We start from the raw sequence: 19632 nt of genomic DNA, 5'->3' as shown, positions 1-19632 counted from the left end.
TACCACTGAATTTCTGGAAAGAGACAGAGTACTAAGATAAAGCCCTTTTGGAAGATGGAACTATTCTTCTGCCTGAAATTGGTTTCAAGGGTAAGAGTAGCTTATAACAAAATGAATGAACTTGCAGATTTTAAGCACACAGTTTCAGAAATCTTTTATTGGCATAAAAATGAGAATGTTGTAAACTGGCACCAAATACTTCATTTAAATGCACGTTACAGTATTGGGGTCAAAACCTATCCCTCTTTGCTGTTCTTCCCCCTTCTGCCCACCTTCCTGGGTGTTGGGGGGGCTTGCTGACAACAGGCACAAATCCAGCGACCTAGGAGAAAAATTGTTAGTTAATACAGGATGGAATTTAACTTTTTAGGACTGAATTTTAAACCCAGTTAGCTCTCCTTCTTTAGCAACGGCTACTGATAATCCTCACTGGATTTCTGGTGGGACGGGCACTAACGAGTTCCTTAATTTAAGGAGAAAAATGCAAACTTCCCTTAAGGTAATCAGTGTCATCAATGCCCTGTGAAATGCACAGGGGGAGGGAAGGGGTCATGGGAGGAACTAAATGGTAGGGACCTTTAAACAGTTAAAATCCTTTCTGAAATTCAAACACTATCATACTCTAAGAGTTCAAGCATACAAATCCCAATATAAAACCTGTTACTGACTTTCGCTTAGTTTCAGCCTGTGCTGCTCAGCGGCAGCTGTGCGCTCCTGGCATCCTCTCAAGTGCTGGTGTGCTGCAGTCACACAGCACTGTAAAGTGTGTCAAGTATCTGACGGCATTGTGATGAGCTCTACAACATACTTGATCTCAATCACTGAACAACTCTGAATAATTAAGTTGCTTGCATCTCAACAAGTCCCAGGAAACCTAGGCATATATTTTATAAAGTATGAGACAGTGTCACCCATGCAAATAAGTTCTAAAGTTACACAATTATGTGTGTAATGTTTTAGTCCGATTACTGTAATTTATTATTTGATTCTGTGTTCATTCCGAAGTTACCTGGAATTATTATGCTGCCTCAATTTACAAAAATCTGGTTTAATATGTATAAAGGCATAGCAGTCATTTTGTTAAGTTTCTAAATGACTTATAAAATCAAGGCTTTGAAACAAATTGATGCTACTCCTTTAGCTATTTCAGTAGAACACTGGCTCAATCTATATACACTGAGCTCTACTTCCAAAACTTATAGGCAGTCTGATATCTCACTTGTCCTTTAGTCAGCTTGTCTAAGGATGAAAAACAGGTGGACATGACCACAGCTTTGGTCACTTCTTGTGAATAAAAGGATCTCCAGGCCCTTCAGGTGATTATGGTGTTTATGCAGCCTCAAAAAAAAAAAAAAAAAAAAAATGCTGGAAGAGTCCCTTCACTCAAAGATAACATTCCTTCTTTTTTAATCTTTACCTGATGGAATAGCACCAAGGCCCACACAAAAAGTATGATAACCTCTGTCACACACATCACAGAACATCATTTCTTCTTCATGGTGGGGTTGTCCACATATAATGCAAGTCTTACACTCCATACACTGCCATGGGTAGGTCTTAATCATAGAAACAAGCTCCATGGTCATATCCAGGCAAGAAGGATGGCCTAAACCAAAACCAGTATTAGTTGTATTTCACACAAGAATTTGTAACTTAATATGGCATAATAAAATGCTAGTTTGCTTGGACGTCTCAAGAATGGCTACAATGTTTAACTGCCAAAGAGGAATGAAAACACACAAAGTCGAAAAAAATACATGGACTTTATATATTTGATGATTCTTTGGTTCAGGTCTAGCTGACAACTAAGAATCCTAGTTTTCGAAGCAACAAATAGGGTGGTTAAAATGTGAAGACATGTCAATACTTACCACTGTTATCACACTGGGAGCAGTGTATAAGTGATTCAGCCTTCCCTTTCTTGTTGGACTCCTTACCCTTCAGACAAATTCCACATAGAGCATTTGGAATGACCTTTGGCTGGAAGGGTAGAAGAGGGCTATAAATTCATGCCAGAAGAACTTACTATGGGTTCAAAAGGAATTATCACTGTATTGCCTTATCTTTACTCTGGTTAACTTGCTAATGAGGACCTTCTTGAAGGACATAACCTGACATGAATCTGCCTTCAACATACAACAGCCTACCGACTAAAGCCTTAGATTTCATTTTTAAATTTTGTCAATGGCATGATCTCATGTTAGGATTAGATATAGCATTCTACACTCCCTACATGCCCAGTAAGATCTGTATAATGAACTGGAAGGGAAGACTAATACATTGTCAAACTGCAGTATTAACTGAAAGAGAAAACTCCAAGTACTGAGTGACCATTACACGGAAGTTTTAGGCTTGTTCCCAAAGAGAAGACTCCATTGTAAGCAGCTTATATGCTCATTTTGTTTAAAAAACCTGATATTCTCCAAAGTTGCAAAACTAGATCTGTAAAATCTAAGTTACAAAATCAATGTTTTAACATTTTTAATTGCAAGATGTCTCAGCATACAATCGTGCGCAAAAAAGGTTTGTCTGAATCCGAGTTGTGTCATTATTCCCTTTGCATATCTAATACATTAATAAAAGAGCCTATATTTAAGAGAAAAAGCACTCACTATGACATACAAAACATGAAAGAGAAAAGTAGTTCTCAGACAGGCAAAATATGAAATTATCACTTAAAAGTATGCAGACACCCTATGTTTTAAGACACCCATTCATTTTTCAGATTAAAAACAGGCACTATCCAATGAAGGCATCTGGGCTTTAAGAAAACACTTGGCAACACATGGAAAAGAACAAAGAAGAAGGTTCACTACACCTGAAATTGGGAGGGGAAGGGGACATTGGAAGATCACAGCCTTGACCGTGGTAACATGATATTCACTGGCTCCACATGAACATGGGGCAGTGGTAGGAAAGGAGAGCAAGCCGGGGCCAGGTAGGAAATGGGGGCCGGGGGCATGTTCACTCACTCATTCACTCATTCATTCATTCATTTATATAAAAACTGGGAGAAAAGGCATTTTAAGTAGAAATATTGTATTTCTGTTTAATACAACCCAGCCAAATGCATCTTATGTTTCCCTTTCCTAAGTTACTGAACAAAAGAGGAGCCTAAACAAAATTCCAACTTTGCATACTGTATTATTCCAGCTTTGAAATGTCTCACTGCCACCTTCAAAACCTGCACAGCCTAATTTGTTCTTAATTCTTTAGGGTTTTTTTTATTTTTTTAATTATCTTTCTCTACAAAAGATGACAGAGGCATTCAAAAATAATTTTTGGCTTATTTATTTAAAAAAAGTCAACCTTATACATAAATATTATAAAAACAATAACTCTAAACAATCACAAATGTCTCTACAAAATAATAAATATCATGGAAGTTAAAACATACATATAAAACTTTACTGTTGACTATTCTACATCTCCTGTATATCTTTATACCCTGCTCCCCAACAAAAGGATAGTGTCACATGCTCAAACCTCTTAAGTCTTGCAGTGTAGTTACCCTCTGTTGTTACTGCTACATTCTAAGCATAAAAGGTTCTCATTGTGTTTTCTCATACCTAAATAAAAAATAGCTAGGAAGTGCACTTCTATGATCCAAATTCTGGTTCGGTTATGACCAAATCTGTAACCGCCATAATATACAGCAGAAAGCTACCTCTCAATCCACCAAAAAAGAAATATCTTTTGGTTATGGTACCTGCACTAAATGTAAAAGATACACTTATTTAATACTTATAGTTCAAGTTAGATACTGGCATACTAAGTACTTTAATATTTTTCAGTAAAGTCAAGGAAGTAACCACACAGTATTGAAATCTAAATCAAGAACTCCTCATAGGAGATCCTTTACAAAAAATCAAAAAGAATAAAACACAAAGCTAGTCATTCACATTCTAGAGCAGTTCAAGTTCTACAATCATTAAAATATACATTCAACACCTATGATAAAAGGGATACCAAGAAAATTCTAGGTTTACTTCTAAGCTTAAAATCATAATGTTTTGTTAAACCACTTAAAATTTTTCTTACCCAATAGTCTTCATCTTGATGAAAAGAGGGAGAGACGGGTGGAGAGGGAGGGAGAGGGAGAGAGACAGAGAGAGAGACAGAGCTTTGCAGCATTTTCTATGATGATGCCACAGCTCAATATAAAAAAATACTTTGTTCACTCAAGCACTCTCGAGCTCTCTCAGAAGCCACACTGCTCACATCGAGGACTGTACACGTCGGGTACCAATCGCTGATTGGGAAGCTCGTCTCTCGGGCTTTGCAGTGGTGTGGAGGAAGGGAACAGTGTATGGAACTCTCTGAAGGTTACTGAACGGAACCCGCCATACATGTCTGATGGAGACAGCCCTACTTCGTAACAGCAGAACATCAAAATTTCACTACTGACAAGAAAAAAATAATCTCCCTAAGAGTTCTCAGCATCTCAAATAAAAGGCTCACAATACACTTATTTTCCTGCTTGAAAAACAACCAAAGATAGTGAGACTTTCATGTTAGCATTAATATAGTATAGATTTTAATTATATACTTTTAACATAGGCCTGAATCCTAATAATTATGCTGCAATTTCAGGTTAATGTAACCTAAACAATACTGTCCTACAAGATTAAGGGCAAGCACTAGTGAATCTTATTAAGCAAGACATCAAATACATTATAATTTTTCTTAACTCCCATATTTTAAAACATATTTATATATATGACCTTCAGCTTAAAGTACCCTAATATTTAGGCACATCTTGGCTTATTAATACTTTTCATAGAGAGGTTAGCTTTTAATAAACATGTTCACATTAATGTATTGTCTAGATACTGGTTGTTCCAAACTTTGAAATAACTGAAACATTTTTAGGTACTAAAAATATTCACAGATTATAAAATGTGCATTCTGCGTATCGACTCCCTTGAGTACTACCAATTTAGGTTAATCAATTCATTTCTTCTACCTTAAATCAATGACAGCATTGAATAGTTCTTCATTTTCAGCCTCTAAACATCTGTTTCAGTATTTTTTCTTTTTTAACCCATGATTAATCCAGGCTTACTTTCTGAAAGGTCTATGTAACACTGACAGTGTGCTTTGAGCTGCAACTCCCATTCCAAGCTCTTCCAGGACCAGAAGCACACTGTTTAGCAAACACAGCAGGCTAACTTTCCAAAATTTAATCTCTGGAGTTCATTTGCTTTCAATTATTAAGCATTAATTTAAATCTTTAGTTTAAAACAATTAGATTATGTATGTAAAACAAGGACAAAAATCACATGGCTGCAGCCTAGTGCAGCCGTCCTTGCTCAATGAAGCTGGGCTGAAAAAATATATACTTGAAAGCTGATGACATTTTCTGATTAGGCATTTTCTAATTAAATATGGAATATGCTAATTTGTGAAGTTGCTTTTTTACTTCAGGAAAAGAAAGGCAATGGACTGTTAGCAGGGCTCTGCTTAGGCTGAAGGGACACTGGCCAGCGCCCACTTGAACCCGTGCTTCTGGATTATACACCACAACCCTGACCTGACATACACAAGTGTTCAGCAACTCCGCTCAGCAAAACTTTCTGATCAACTTACTCTAAAATGCTCCTTCAAAACACCTTCATAACCACATAACAAGCATACTGATACATGCCAGACTGAAAACTGGGTATTTTACTGTTACCACTCAAAACATAAAACTTGCAGCTAATTCTACTCCTTTTATGATACTCTTAAATCCCATACATGAATAAGGCTACTCATCTCTCACCCGACCCTCTGAAGGGGAAGGGGCAGACGGAAGGAGGAAATGATCAAAATAAACCTATTGCTGACAGCATGCTACCTGACTCTGAGAATAACCGGATCAAAAAGTTAACAAGTGCATCTAAGCCAAAGCACCTGCTAGATAATGTGTAAATCCTTGTCATAGAACTGCACAGGCTACCTGCCAAGGTTAGGCTGAAAGCCACCACAATGTAGACCAGTTTTACTGTTTTCCACCAGAGGGTTAGCTCAACGTGGCCAGTGAGTGGACCCAAGAGTTCCTAGACTGAACCCAGATGGCTCTTAGTGAAAGGCACTGCAGAAATGCAGCCTGGCCTAGGGGCTCCCTCCCCACTGCATGGCTCAGCGGGCCCAGCTTCACCAGTACCAGGGCACTTTCAGCGTCAGACCATGATGCTTTTTTAGTCTGAGGGAACAAGTATAAAGTTCTGCCTATTAGACCACTCCTTAAAAACCCATACTTGCCTGGTTATTATTTAAAAGAACAATTGTACATATACAGAAAACAGAAGCTGAACCATAGCCACAGTGATAGAAAAGCCACCAAGAAGATAAAGCAAAAAGGAAGGGAGGCCGACAGAGGGCACACACCACAGAAGAACAGCTAGTGAAGTGCAGCAGGCAGGAGCTCCACGACTTTGAAATTCAAAGTTAAAATATTTCAGGGAGAGAGGCTGGTCAGGAAGGAAGCTGAGTCAGGGGCTTTTTTCTTCTACCTTGTACCCAGGAACTGACTTGGACAGTACAGAACGTTTGGAAGCATCTTTTCGTGGAGGAGCAGCCTTGTCCCTGGACCTCTGTCTTCCCTGCAGAGGCTCCTCCTGGCCTTCAGGAAGGCCTTCCCCCTCAGACACGTTGCCAGAGGAGCTGTCCTGCAAGCCAAAGGCACAAACAGAGGTTCCTTGGAACTCATGCAGATTTGAAAACTACAGAATATATCCAAGAAAAGTTTTAAAGTTCCATCAATTCAAAAATAAAAAGATAATTCTCATCTACGAAAACATTTTCCAGTGTGAGACTGAAAGAAGTCATGGTAAGAATCATTTATCCATCTTACATTATAGCTAGTTCCATTTATATCAGCAAGTACCTTAATCGACTTTGTTTTCTGACCTAAGTCAACAGTAACAGAATTATCTACTTCAGCTATTATTACACGACACAGCTTCAACACCATTTTACCATGTCACAAGGGAGCATATTTGTTTCACACAAAAATATTCTTTAAAAAACAAACTACTTTAACCAAGTGTGGGTATTTTTACTGAGTAATAAAGGTTATTAAAGAAGTTCTTCAAGCCCACACCTGTAACTTCCTAATGTTAAACTAGGCAGAGGGCCAATATCGTCAAGTATTTACAACAGTATCAGACATATTGTACATGTTCAAAGTTTAGGAGTTCAATAATCACTTAATTCTTCATTTTTTCATTTAAAATTTTCTAATTAGAATAAAAATGTTACATTCATATAAATTATGAAAATTATAAAAGACCAGGTTATCCATAACCACCCTGGTAAATATCCTGAGACAACGCCTGGGAACGTGATGTATCTCTTTTCTAGTTACATGTTTGTACAAATACCCAGATTCACACACTAACACACACACATCCTACCTACATGTGTGCCCTCATTTTTTAAAACACAAACACGAAGCTGAATTACATTGTATGTGTGTGTGCATCTGCGTTTTACTATTTTTAAGTGTTATGTGCATTTCATCACATCATTAAATATTCTTGGAACTGCATTTCTACCATGTAAATGTAATATATAACCCACTGTGGACATGATAGTTCTAATTTCTGCTATAGAAAATAACACTCCAATGGACATTTTTTCATTGGATTTTAAATTTTGTTACCATCTGATCAGGTTCTTTGGATAAATTCTATTAGTGTATTTGCCAAGTCAAATTCCATGGAAGTTAAAAATCTTGGTACAGACTGTGAAAACACTTTCCCAGAAAGCTGTATTAACCAACACTCCCACTAGCAGTGTAGGAGAGTGTCAACTTCATCACACCCTCGTCACAACACAGCACCCCTGTACCAACGTGACGGAAGAAAAGCAGTGTCGTCACTTTAGTATCTGAAGAGCATCTTACTTTAATGCGACATGTATCAGTAAATATGTTTTAGAAGCTGTTAGTGACAAAGTGTAGTGCCCATTAATGCTAACACAACCCCACGTTCAGGTCGGCTAGAAAGATATAAAACGGCCAGCTGCTTAATAGGCCATGCTAAATAAAAATCAAACCCCTGACTGCTGTTTTCTTTGTTCTCCTTCAGTTCCACAGAGCACATCAACTTCCCAACTGTCCTGCAATTGCATTTTGCTACAAAAAAAAAAAGTCATGCAGGAAAACCTAACTAACAGCACAACATGCTGGTAACCTTAACATTATCCTAGAAGAGGCCGAAGACTATTAATTAAGCAACAGGAACACAAGTTAATGTGCTCCCCCTAACCCAAGATGGTTAAGCATCAGATTGTAAACCAATGTCTAGTACCCCGCCTAACCTGCTCGTGAAAACCAAACAGGGGTAACTTTAAGGATAAAACTTACCAAAGGCCACACACAGATAGTCCGTATCAACACACACAATCAATAACTTTTCCTGATGGAAGCTTTTGGAACTTATATGCAACTGTCCTTTTTCAAAAAGAGGGTAGTGATACAAGTTCAATTTAACACTCCAGGAAAGCTACCAGCAAAAGTTCAAAGGAAAAGGAGACACCTCCTACTGAAGATAAACGTTCTCACCGAAGTGCCTTTATTTTTCCGTTTCTCATCACCTCGACCATCTTCGGCATCATCTGAATCACCATCGCTATCGAGAGCAGGGAGCTCAGGATCCAGGGGGGGCTCATAAAGCGCTGTGTTTAATGGCAAATACCGCAGTTCATCTGGCGAGTACCTATAGTTCAGAGAGGGGATTTTCAGTTTTCGTTTTTTTTTTTTTTTGGCTGTGCCACACGGCTTGCAGGATCTTAGTTCCCCAACCAGGGAGAGAACTGGTTCCATCCCGTGCCCGTGCCCGTGCCCCCTGCAGTGGGAGCTCGGAGTCTTAACCACTGGACTACCAGGGAAGTCCCCAGTTTTCCTTTATTGTTAAATATATATGGACTAATTTTGAACTACAATAATAGCCTTAATATTAACCACAAATACTTTTGAAAAATGATTAGAGGCAATAAATACTTTTTTCATTTTGGTACTCAAATAGGGGCAAGGAATAAAAAAAAGCCTAAACATTTTTTCACCAGTCTAAGAGTGTAAAATGTATATTTGATTCTTGTTATCAAAAGATTATGTCTCTCTCCTTTACCCTCAACACCCTCCCCCCGCAAAAAATGTCAGCAGACAAGGATGAAACTGTGGCAATACAGAATCCTGCCTGAGCACCTCCATCCTCCCACTTTCCTGAGTCCTCACTGCCTGTGCACTGCTGCTGCTTCACCTGTAAAGCAGGTATGGTAACAAGTCCACCTCACAGAGTGAACGTGAGCATCAAATAAATTAACACAGGTAAGTCACGGCGGTGCACGGTACAAGATACCATTTAAGAAACAAAATTTCCAGCAACAAATTATTTTAAACCAATTTGTGAAGCATGTATTCTAACAAATGTAATCATCTCTTTTATCTGAAACTAGGGATCGGCAACCCCTTCCCCAGGTCAATCAGCACACGGCCCGCGGATGACGTCCGAGCCATCCCCACAGGATCGCACCATCCTGTGGCGGCTATGATCTCGGAACCTCAGTAGGGAGAGGACACTGGATCAGCATCCTGCTCACCTAAGACGTCACACCAAAAAGCACAGGGGTTGGGACACAGGCCTATCACTCAATAATGTGCTTTGCCCAAAGTGAGAAAATGAAAATTTGCTGACCCATGATTTAAGTTTGACTTTCAAATAGTGTGATTGTATAGTCTATTTTTTTTAATTTTATTTATTTATTTATTTATTTTGGCTGTGTCGGGTCTTTGTTGCTGCGCATGGGCTATCTCTAGTTGTGGCGAACGGGGGGCTACTCTTCGTTGAGGTGCGCGGGCTTCTCATTGCTGTGGCTTCTCTTGTTGTGGAGCATGGGCTCTAGGCACGTGGGCTTCAGTAGTTGTAGCACGCGGTCTCAGTAGTTGTGGTTCTTGGGCTCTAGAGTGCAGGCTTAGTAGTTGTGGCACATGGGCTTAGCTGCTCCACGGCATGTGGGATCTCCCCGGACCAGGGCTCGAACCCGTGTCCCCTGCATTGGCAGGCGGATTCTTAAGCACTGCACCACCATGGAAGCACGTATAGTCTATTTTAAATACTACTGTCTAAAGAATATTCTCTATCCTAGAAAGCATAAGGTTTTTTATGAAGTAAAAGCTGAGATTTTGACACAAGTGACGCTGTGGGCCCTGTTTTCAGTTATATCCAGGTTGGAAAGGAGAGACAAGCAGCGTTCTTGCTACAGGAACGGAAGCAGTGGCAGGCCAGGGTAGCAGAAGCTCCCAGGTGGCCATGCCTCCCCACAGCCACTCTGTGCCTTCCTTCACGCCCTCTACATCTGTGAAAATGCAGACGCCCAGGCAGAAGGTCTGGGGGCGTGCTTGAGAGTCTGCATTTCCAATAAGCTTCCACATGACACCAGCAATGCTGGGCCATGGACCATACTTTAAGGATGGAGGTCTGGAGAACCCCTGGCACCTGTCCACAGAAACACAAACAGGTGGGCAGTGAGATGGCACCCCAGGCTTTGTCAGCAGATGTTCAAGTTCTGTAAAGAGCATTCTTCACCACAGAACCATAGAAGATAGAAAAGACTGATACAAATCTTATACATCTTATGGTGATGCTTATAGAGCTAAAAACTTCTAGAAGACAAACACAAGGCTTTGAAGTCCCTCACCAACACTGATGTTAATGGTAAAAAAAAAAAAAACAAAAAAAAAACAAAAAAAAAACCCACTAAGTACCTTTTGTAATATTCCTGGAACTGTCCAGGGATGAGGGCCACCGGGTAAGAACTGACCTTGGTTCTCTCTGTCGGCAACACTTTGTACTTCCCTTGAGGCACCTGGATAACCTGGTTTAACACAAAGAGAAAGACACAGCCGACCCCACGCGAAGAATCAAGGCTTTAGGAAACCAGCTCCCTCTTGCTCTCTACAGTGTCTCTCCCCCCAAAAGCTAAAAGTATAGGAGACATTAGGAGCTATGACCTAAGGGGGTTGGTATTCCTAGTTCTAGTGAGTTCGTCTGGCTGTTTACCGGGGCCATCATTTCTGAGGAAAGGCAGTGCGTCTGCTCACCACTTAAGGGCTACTTATAAAACCTCTGGGGCTCAACGTCCTCATCTATGAAACGGAAATAGTAAGTTTTAACCTCATGTGGTAAGGGTGAGAAGTATGTGAACTACTATGGAAGCCTCTTATACCTACCCCTGGGGCACACAAGGATGCTATACAGCTACTAGACTCCTTCAGGAGCATGCCAACCAAAAAGCAAGAGACATATCACACACACGCAGAGAAGTGAAGCACACAGTATCAGGCACATTAAAAACGACAGCTTCGGTTCTGGGGAAGAAAAGGACATACTGCTGGTACAAAACATTACGGTAAAGGTGTTCAGTAGCCTACAGTAAGAAGCAATTAGCGAGGTTCAGGGATTAATAAATGTAAGAGATCCTACATGTGTCTGTAAGTCAAAATAAGCTCTTCTTTCTTCCATACGTTCCCGGTTTAAGTTGCTGTTAAATTCAGCTGCTTTTTTGGCAGCTTTCTTAATGTACTCAGGCACTTTGCTGGCTTCAACTTTCTGAGTATTCTGTTGTTGCATTTGCTGAAATAAAAATATTACAGTTGGAAGTCACATCTAACTTTATAAAACGTCATTCCCCCAAACCAACACGGTGGTCACCTAGATACTTACAGAATATTCTTTATAGTGATCTGTAATTCGTTGGCGCTCTTTTTCTTGAAGAATGACGGAATATTCAGCATGTTTGGCTGGATATTCTTTTATCATTAAATCAATTACTTCATCACTGCGCAATGCTGTTAAGCCTGTTTCAGACCAAAGAAAAGGTAAAGAAGCTTTTTCAAGGCTAAGTGAACATACCACTTTTCAAAATTTGCTTTTCCTTCAAACTACTCTACATTTAAGAAGTTTTCCAATAGTCAAAGCAAAATAGTTTAATACATTCAAAAATAATAAAAAATAATACTCATAATACAAAGTCAAACAATTAAAAAGAAATAGATTACCAAAGTTGCAAAGGCAAATAAATCAATTTTTCAACCAAAACTTTTTTAAGATTCTACATACTATATATAAACATATATCCCTTTACTAGAAACAATTGCTAAATAATGACACACACTAACCACTGGCAATCAACATGGGACACTAGAGGAGAAAAAGACTTTTTCAATATACTTCAGTTCTTAGTCTTCAAATTCGATATACTAGAAATATTATAGCGTCAATTCAAATTTCACCAAAAGCATCAGCACACACACATAAGTCACACAGGCAATTTCTGAAACTCATGGTATCAGATTATACCAACTGCTGAGATGAACTCCCATGGTTTTATATTAAAAAGTTGCCTTAATATATTTATGAAGGGAAAATTACAAATAAAGCAGGGAGATAGATAACTATACATAACTAAAAATTGAGCAAAATTTGCCTTTTAAGAGACAAGGACCAATACTTTTAAAAAGTACTGTACAAATTTTGCACACAAAACATACACACACTTTGACACTTCTGTTAAAGTTATTAGAAAATGATAGTTATAAAACATCATTCTCTTTTGTATTTTAACAATAATCAAAAATGAAGTTAACAGTTTAGCATTTAAATAATTCAATCTATTTATTAATTCTGTAAAATATTTTGGGAAAGAGAATAAATACTCATCCGGTATCGCCTAATTAATGTTCATTACCTAGAGTGCACTGTGTTTCTGTAATGACATTCAGCTCTCTCAGGTACAGTTTCTCCTTATGAGACAAATCTCGTCGCTCTAAATCTCCAAAAAAGAAAAAAGAATAAAAGACTATCAAAAATAGTCTTTTGCATTTGTAAAACTTTTAAAAGCTTAAAAACCTTTAAAAAATGTTTAAAGTTAAAATCTTCATGGATTTAAAAAAGTATTCCCTGTTACATATTCCAAATATTATTAAAAGACTACACAAAAAAGCTTACAAATTAAAAAAATGAAAGCTAAAATAAAACTGAAAACAGAGTAATCCAAAGCCAGAAGGTAAGACAAATAACTGTATTAAACTAGCTGATGAAACACAGCCTCTCCAAGTTCAGATATAGCTGATGTGGCTACCTCCATCCCTAAGGCCAAGAAGCAACAGTCAAGAAACAAAGCCTTAGTTCATTCATGTGGCTACAAAATGATTTCTCCCTGAAGTTTTTCCAGGAAATTCATCTTCCTCATTTTGCTTGTAAATCAGTTTACAAGACATAAGAGAGATGCTGAACGAATGAAAGCTGCAAATAAAAATCAGCCAGCAGACGAATATAAAACACGTTATAAACAATCCGTACTCAAGTATTCAGCACTTGACAACCTATCAACAAGAATTACTATTAGTTAAAAGCTAGATTTAATCTGTTATATAAACTAAAACTTAATACCTGGATATTTCCGTTTAAAGGAGGTCACACCCAAATATTCACTGACTTGTTCCTGAAGCATATAGTATTCTCCTGTTTCATCAGGCGGCCATTTGTACTCTATCAAATTTTCTGCTGGATAGTAGCTAAAGCTAAGCACAGAAATATATATTATGCCTTAAATGTAGCTTTTATAACACTTTAATCATTTTTGTTTTAAAGGATATTCATTTTTAAACATTTTTGAGAATATGTTTTAAGGATTTGGAAAAACTATTTTAATTATTTAAATTCTCAGTCTTCTATGATTTTGTAATACAAAGAAGTTCTTATGATTTCATGTGCATCAATGAAATTACAAAAGAGGTAGAGATAAAAGAAACAACCATCTGGAATACCAAAGCAAAAAAGTACACTGGAGGACTTCCCTGGTGGCACAGTGGATAAGAATCCGCCTGCCAATGCAGGGGACACAGGTTCGATCCCTAGCCTGGGAAGATCTCTTCCCACATGCCGTGGAACAACTAAGCCCATGAGCCACAACTACTGAGCCTGTGCTCTAAAGCCCACGAGCCATAACTACTGAGCCCACATGCTGCAACTACTGAAGCCCGCATGCCTAGAGTCCATGCTCTGCAACAAGAGAAGCCACAGCAATGAGAAGCCCGTGCACCGCAACAAAGAGTAGTCCCCACTCACTGCAACTAGAGAAAGCCCACGCACAGCAACAAAGCCCCAACGCAGCCAAAAATAAATGAATGTTTTTAAAAAAAAGTACACTGGACATAACATTTTCCACATATCACAAAGAACAAAGTCTCACAACTGTCAGGAACAAAGGCAACGTTTTTTAGCTTTTGCAAATCGGGGTAGTGATACCAGTTCTCAATTCTTTCTCATGGGTTAGCACCCATAGCCACTATTTCATGCACCCAAAGGATAAAGTAATCAACTTCTGTTTCCCATCTTCTGTTCAGTGAGTCACAAACAGCAGAGAAAGCAGAACTCTAAAAACCCATTTCTCAATAAACTGAACTATAAAGCACATAGACTCCACATACCCAGTGCACTGCAGATCAATCCCCAATCCTGAACAGTAAAGACTACAGATGTCTGGACCTGGACCAATGCAACCTCTGAATTTCATCAGTGGATAATACAGGCAGAATATAACACCATGTTATGCATCTATCCAATTAAAAGTAACAGGCAAAAGAACAGTTTTCTCAAAAGTGGTGCTAGGAATTTGGACAACCAAATGCAAAAGTATGAAATTGAACCTTTACCTCATATCACACAGAGAAATTAATTAAAAAATGGATGGACGACCTAAATGTAAGAACTAAAACTAGAAAACTCTTGAAGAAAACATAGGGGTAAATCTTCATGATCTCAGATTTAGCAATGGATTCTAGATATGAATCCACTGCTAAATCTGAGCAGTGGATTCATAGCATGAGCAACAAGAGAAAGAGTAAATAATTTGGACTTGAGCAAAATTAAAGATTCTGTGTATCAAGACACTATCAACAGAGTGAAAAGTCAACCCACAGAATGGGAGAAAATATCTGCGAATCATACGTCTGATAAGAATGTCTAAACAACAACAACAACAAAACAATTTAAAAATGGGCAGAAAACTTGGACAGACATTTCCAAAGATATACAAATGGCACATGAAAAGACGCTCAATTTGACTGGTCATTATGGAAATTCAAATCAAAATCACATCAAGATTCCACTACACATCTTTTAGAATGGCTGTTATCAAAAAAAAAAAAAAAGGAAATACAACAAGCTGGTAAGGATGTGAAGAAGTCAGAAACTTTGTACATTGCTGGTGGGAATATGAAATGGTGCATCCACCGCGGAAAACAGTTTGGCAGCTCCTCAAAAAGTTAGACATAGAATTGCCATGTGACCCACCTGTTCCATTCCTAGGTATATACCCAAAGAAGTCTGAACAAATATATTTATACACCAATGTTCAAGGCAGCATTATCCACACCAGCCAAAATGTGGAAACAACCCAGTGTCCATCACCAGATAAAGAGATGAACATAAGATAGAGTATAATTATAGCAATGGAGTATAATTCAGCCTTAAAGAGGAAGGAAATTCTAGCACAAGCTACAACATGAATGAACTTTGAAGAAATTATGCTAACCAAATTAAGCCAGACACAAAAAGACAAACACTGTATGATTCTATTTACATGAGGTAACTAGAATAGGCAAATTCATAATGACAGAAAGTAGAATGGTGGCCGCCAGGGGCTGGGGATACGCGAAATGGGAATTTTATTATGTAAAAGTTTTGGAAATGGATGGTGGTGATGGTTACACAACACTGTGAATGTAATTTATGCCACTGAATTATGCACTTAAAAATAGTTAAAATGGTGAATTTAAGTGTATTTTACCACAATAAAAAAAATTTTTTTTAAATTGCACTAAGTAGCAAAAAGCAACTTTGCTGTCACGTTGTAAAACACAATTAAAAACATTCTACAATCTTTAATAATTGCCTTTGCCAGGGCTGGGGGATGGGGAGCAGGGAGCTAATGCAGAGAAAAGACACGTACCACAAAAAACATTATTAAGCAATAAAATGACAGTACCCAAGATCCTGACTGGAAGTGTCACAGCTCCTAGAGCTATCTCCTGAGCCCATTCGCCTCCTTTTGGATGGTTGGGTCCCATCATTTGAATTATCTTCATTATCATCCTAAACATTTAAAAGATTCAAAAGATAACAAGACAAATAAATAAGGAAAGATTAATTATGTATCCTCCCAGACTTGCTAGAAGGCTCAACTTAAAGGCTTTCTAAGGACTATACAAATGTTAACGTCCTACTATAATTAATGAGGGACAAGAATCTGGAATGGGCAAGATCTGGGAAAAACTAAAAACTAATCTTCAATACAAATCAAAGTAAGAAAATTTTCAATAAACTTGTAAGTCTAAATCTACTTTTGCTTTCTTACCAAGAGGTTAAAATGCCTCCTGCTTTAGAGAAACACATAAAATTGCTGCAATACTCTGAAATTAAAGCAAATCCTCCTACCCTAGCTAGGATAAAAATGTACGGATCATGTAGTGTTTAACTCAACTTATAGCTGGTTTATTGGACTATTCTAACTGGCTACTTTAGGTACTTATATCCCTGTGAAAAGGGGACACAAAAGGACTGAAAACAGACGATCAATCCTGTCAATTTTTTTTCTTACATTGCAAAAATTTAGCAAAAATATACCCTAATAAGAGTCATCAATCTATATAACACCACACACTACCTCCCAAAAAGGAGAGGCTTAAAAAAAATTTTAAGCAACATCTTCCACTACGTGACAATATGAAGAGCTGTTAAGTTAGACCGTTTCATTAAGGCAATGAATGATGTTATCAAGTGTCGGGAAATTAATTTAATCACATATTAGTTAAGACTTCAAAAAAATAGATTAAAAAATAAAATCAAGGTAATGTAGCTTCCTAAGACAATACAATTTTGTTAAATACCACGGTTCTAAGAATACAGAGGTAGTAAGTATGTTGGTCAAGCATGCCAAAGCTGGACTGCCTGGAATCTTACTGGGCACTGCCCTTCACGGGCTGAGTGGTTATCCTCTGTGATCAGCTCCTTATCTGTAAAACTGGGACCCTAATACTGCTTCCAATACTTGGCTAATGTAGAGATTAAATGAGTTAATACATGGGAAGCCCTTAGAGCAAGGCCTAGCGAACAATTAAGTGCCCAGTAAAAGTTAGTTAATATGATTATGATGATATGATTATAAAGTGTTAAAAGGCTCCACCTGGGCTTCCCTGGCAGCGCAGTGGTTGAGAGTCCGCCTGCCGATGCAGGGGACGCGGGTTCGTGCCCCGGTCCGGGAAGATCCCACATGCCGCAGAGCGGCAGGGCCCGTGAGCCATGGCTGCTGAGCCTGCGCGTCCGGAGCCTGTGCTCCGCAACGGGAGAGGCCACAACAGTGAGAGGCCCGCGTACCGCAAAAAAAAAAAAAAAAAAAAAAAAAAAAAAAAAAAACTCCACCTGTTAGGAATTTACTCAGATTCTTTACCAAATAGCAAAAAACGGGGAATATTCTCCTCTTCAGTTCTTACAAAATAAGCATTCAATTGAAGAGCTCTGCATACTCCTATAAAGAAAAGCAACCAGGTAGGAGATGGAGAACAGTCTAAATCCATTCTCCAAAAACTTACACATAACAGTAATTCTCCCAAGTGAAACATTTCATATTCAATAAGCATTCGAGTATCATTTATATTTTACTTGCTTCTGAGCACTTTAAGGATTTTAATATCCATTGAAGCACATTTCCCTTGGCTAAAAAATTTAGACACTCAAAAAGAGACAAAAAGTTAAAAATGCGAAGTCCTCAGAAAAGCTGAAACCACAATTTCACAAGTACTGTTTGAATTTACTATTATAAATTCTAGGCAAATGTGCTATTACATAAGGTGAACAGCAATATATACCTCCTAATATTATGATGGAATACAATTAAGTTGAAAGAACTTCGCTTGCAACCTCGATATTGACCCAGAAGTCCTAAGCTTTAAGGCTGCCGAAATCTCCGATATCAGCTATCTGCATTTCAGAGTCACAGGCGGCTCCCACCTTGGGATTAAACCCGTTTCTGGGGGTCCCACACTTGCTTCAGACACGCTCCTGCAGCTGGGCCTGGACTCGGGGGGCCCCGCCACACGCAGGCCAGGCTTCAGGTTCTGCGAGCACAGCTGCGTGGAGACCCACCGCTGTCACCGGTCGGGGCACCTGAGGGCCCTCGTGCACAGAGGACCGCACAGGAGGGGCTCCTGGCAGGGGCTGCCTCGCCAGAGGACCGAAGAATCGTCCCTATGCCAACGCTGACCATGCCAACGCTGACCCCGAATCAGCGAAGACAAGGGTCCTCGGGGTTCCGGTTCCCATCACGTTGCAATTCCAACTTTTCACTTACAACTGAAACACTGGGGTTGTACAACTCATCGCTCCATTGGAACCTTCTGTCACAAACTAGTAAACTAACTTTGAAAACAAAATGTTTTAATGCACGACATCCTACCGCTCATGTCGATTCCTCTCCACTCCTCTCGGACTTTAAAACACTAAGTCTGTTTTACTTCCTTAAAACAGTGCAAACTACAAAACTTGAAAACAAAAAAGTCGGCCTGAAAATAACAACGGTTATTTGTTCTCAAACCAAGTTCATTAACTGGCTGGCTTGTTTTTCCACTGGAACACATTTCTGTTTTTTAGGAAGAGCTCAAATATTTCAGAAAGATACTCCTCAAATGAAGGAGCTTTTAAAAATACAGCATCCCAGACTAACGTGAAGAAAACTCTCTCCGTTTCTGAGGAAAGTTTTATTTCTACGCGGAGCAGAAAGTCCCCGGGGGACGTGCTCAGAAGCTCCTTCGGCGCAGAAACCGCCAAAAAGACTTCGGACCGAGGCCGACTCGCCCCCGGACCGCGCGGGGCTCCGCGACTGTGCCAGGGCTCGGTGGGCCGGACGGGCCAGCCCGACGCCGGGTCCCCGCCGCCCCCTCACGGCCTCCTCACGGCCGCCACCCCCGCCCCCGGCCCGAGGCCGCCCCCAGGCCCCCGGGCCCGAGGCGCCGCCGCCGGTCCGCCGCTCCTCACCTTCGGGGACTGCGCTCCGGGGGTGGCCGGGTCGCTGTCGCACGGCCGCGGGGACAGCGCAGCCCCGGGGCCGCCCGCCGCCGCCATCAGCCCGAGCGCCCCGCGCCGCCGCCTCCGCCGCCTCCGCCGCCTCGTCCCGGCCGCCGCTGCCGCCGCCGCCGCCGCCGCCGCCGCCGCAGCGCGGGCCGCCCGCCGCCCGGGCCCCGCCCCCTCCGCCCGCCCGCCGCCCGGGGGCCGGCCCCTGCCTCCACGCGCCCCGCGGCCCGCCAGCGCCGCCGCCACCGCCATGGCCGCCGCCAGCGCGCCGCCCGCCGCCGCCGCCGAGGACGCCGCCCGCCGAGCCCGCCGCCGTGCGCGCCCGCTGGGCCCTCTGGTCCCTCGGCCGCCGCCGCCGCCGCCCGCCGCGCCCGCTGCCGCCGCCGCCGCCGCCCCCCGGCCGCTGCCCTCGGCACCGCGCGGCCCTAGCCCGCCGCTACCCCGCCTACCGGCCGCCGCAGCCCGGCGCGCTCCGCGGCCCCACCTCCCGCCGCTCCCCTCGGCCCCCAGCCCC

General features: G+C 40.8%; 1 protein-coding gene across 6 annotated transcripts; it reads right to left on the bottom strand.

The window, feature by feature from the left end:
* Positions 1-128: 128 nt before the first annotated feature.
* Positions 129-19256, bottom strand: PHF10 (PHD finger protein 10). Of its 6 annotated transcripts, none has more exons than XM_004278847.3 (12): positions 19083-19256; positions 16039-16145; positions 13440-13570; positions 12736-12813; positions 11712-11845; positions 11472-11621; positions 10754-10863; positions 8552-8705; positions 6498-6653; positions 1872-1980; positions 1418-1606; positions 129-322 (listed from the first exon to the last, which is right to left on the bottom strand). In XM_004278847.3, the coding sequence occupies exons 1-12, from the start codon at positions 19167-19169 to the stop codon at positions 237-239; spliced, it is 1491 nt and encodes a 496-aa protein (XP_004278895.1). In that variant the 5' UTR covers positions 19170-19256; the 3' UTR covers positions 129-236. The 6 variants fall into 6 exon arrangements, with proteins under 6 accessions (XP_004278895.1, XP_012391845.1, XP_049551515.1 ...); XM_012536391.3 differs by having other exon boundaries at positions 12736-12819; positions 19083-19255; XM_049695558.1 differs by lacking the exon at positions 19083-19256 and adding an exon at positions 18505-18914 and having other exon boundaries at positions 12736-12819.
* Positions 19257-19632: the final 376 nt, after the last annotated feature.

This window comes from Orcinus orca, chromosome 12 (genome assembly GCF_937001465.1).
Source record: "Orcinus orca chromosome 12, mOrcOrc1.1, whole genome shotgun sequence".
NCBI lineage: Eukaryota > Metazoa > Chordata > Mammalia > Artiodactyla > Delphinidae > Orcinus > Orcinus orca.
Note: the sequence above shows the minus strand (reverse complement) of the source record. Positions and strands in the feature narration are given on the sequence as shown.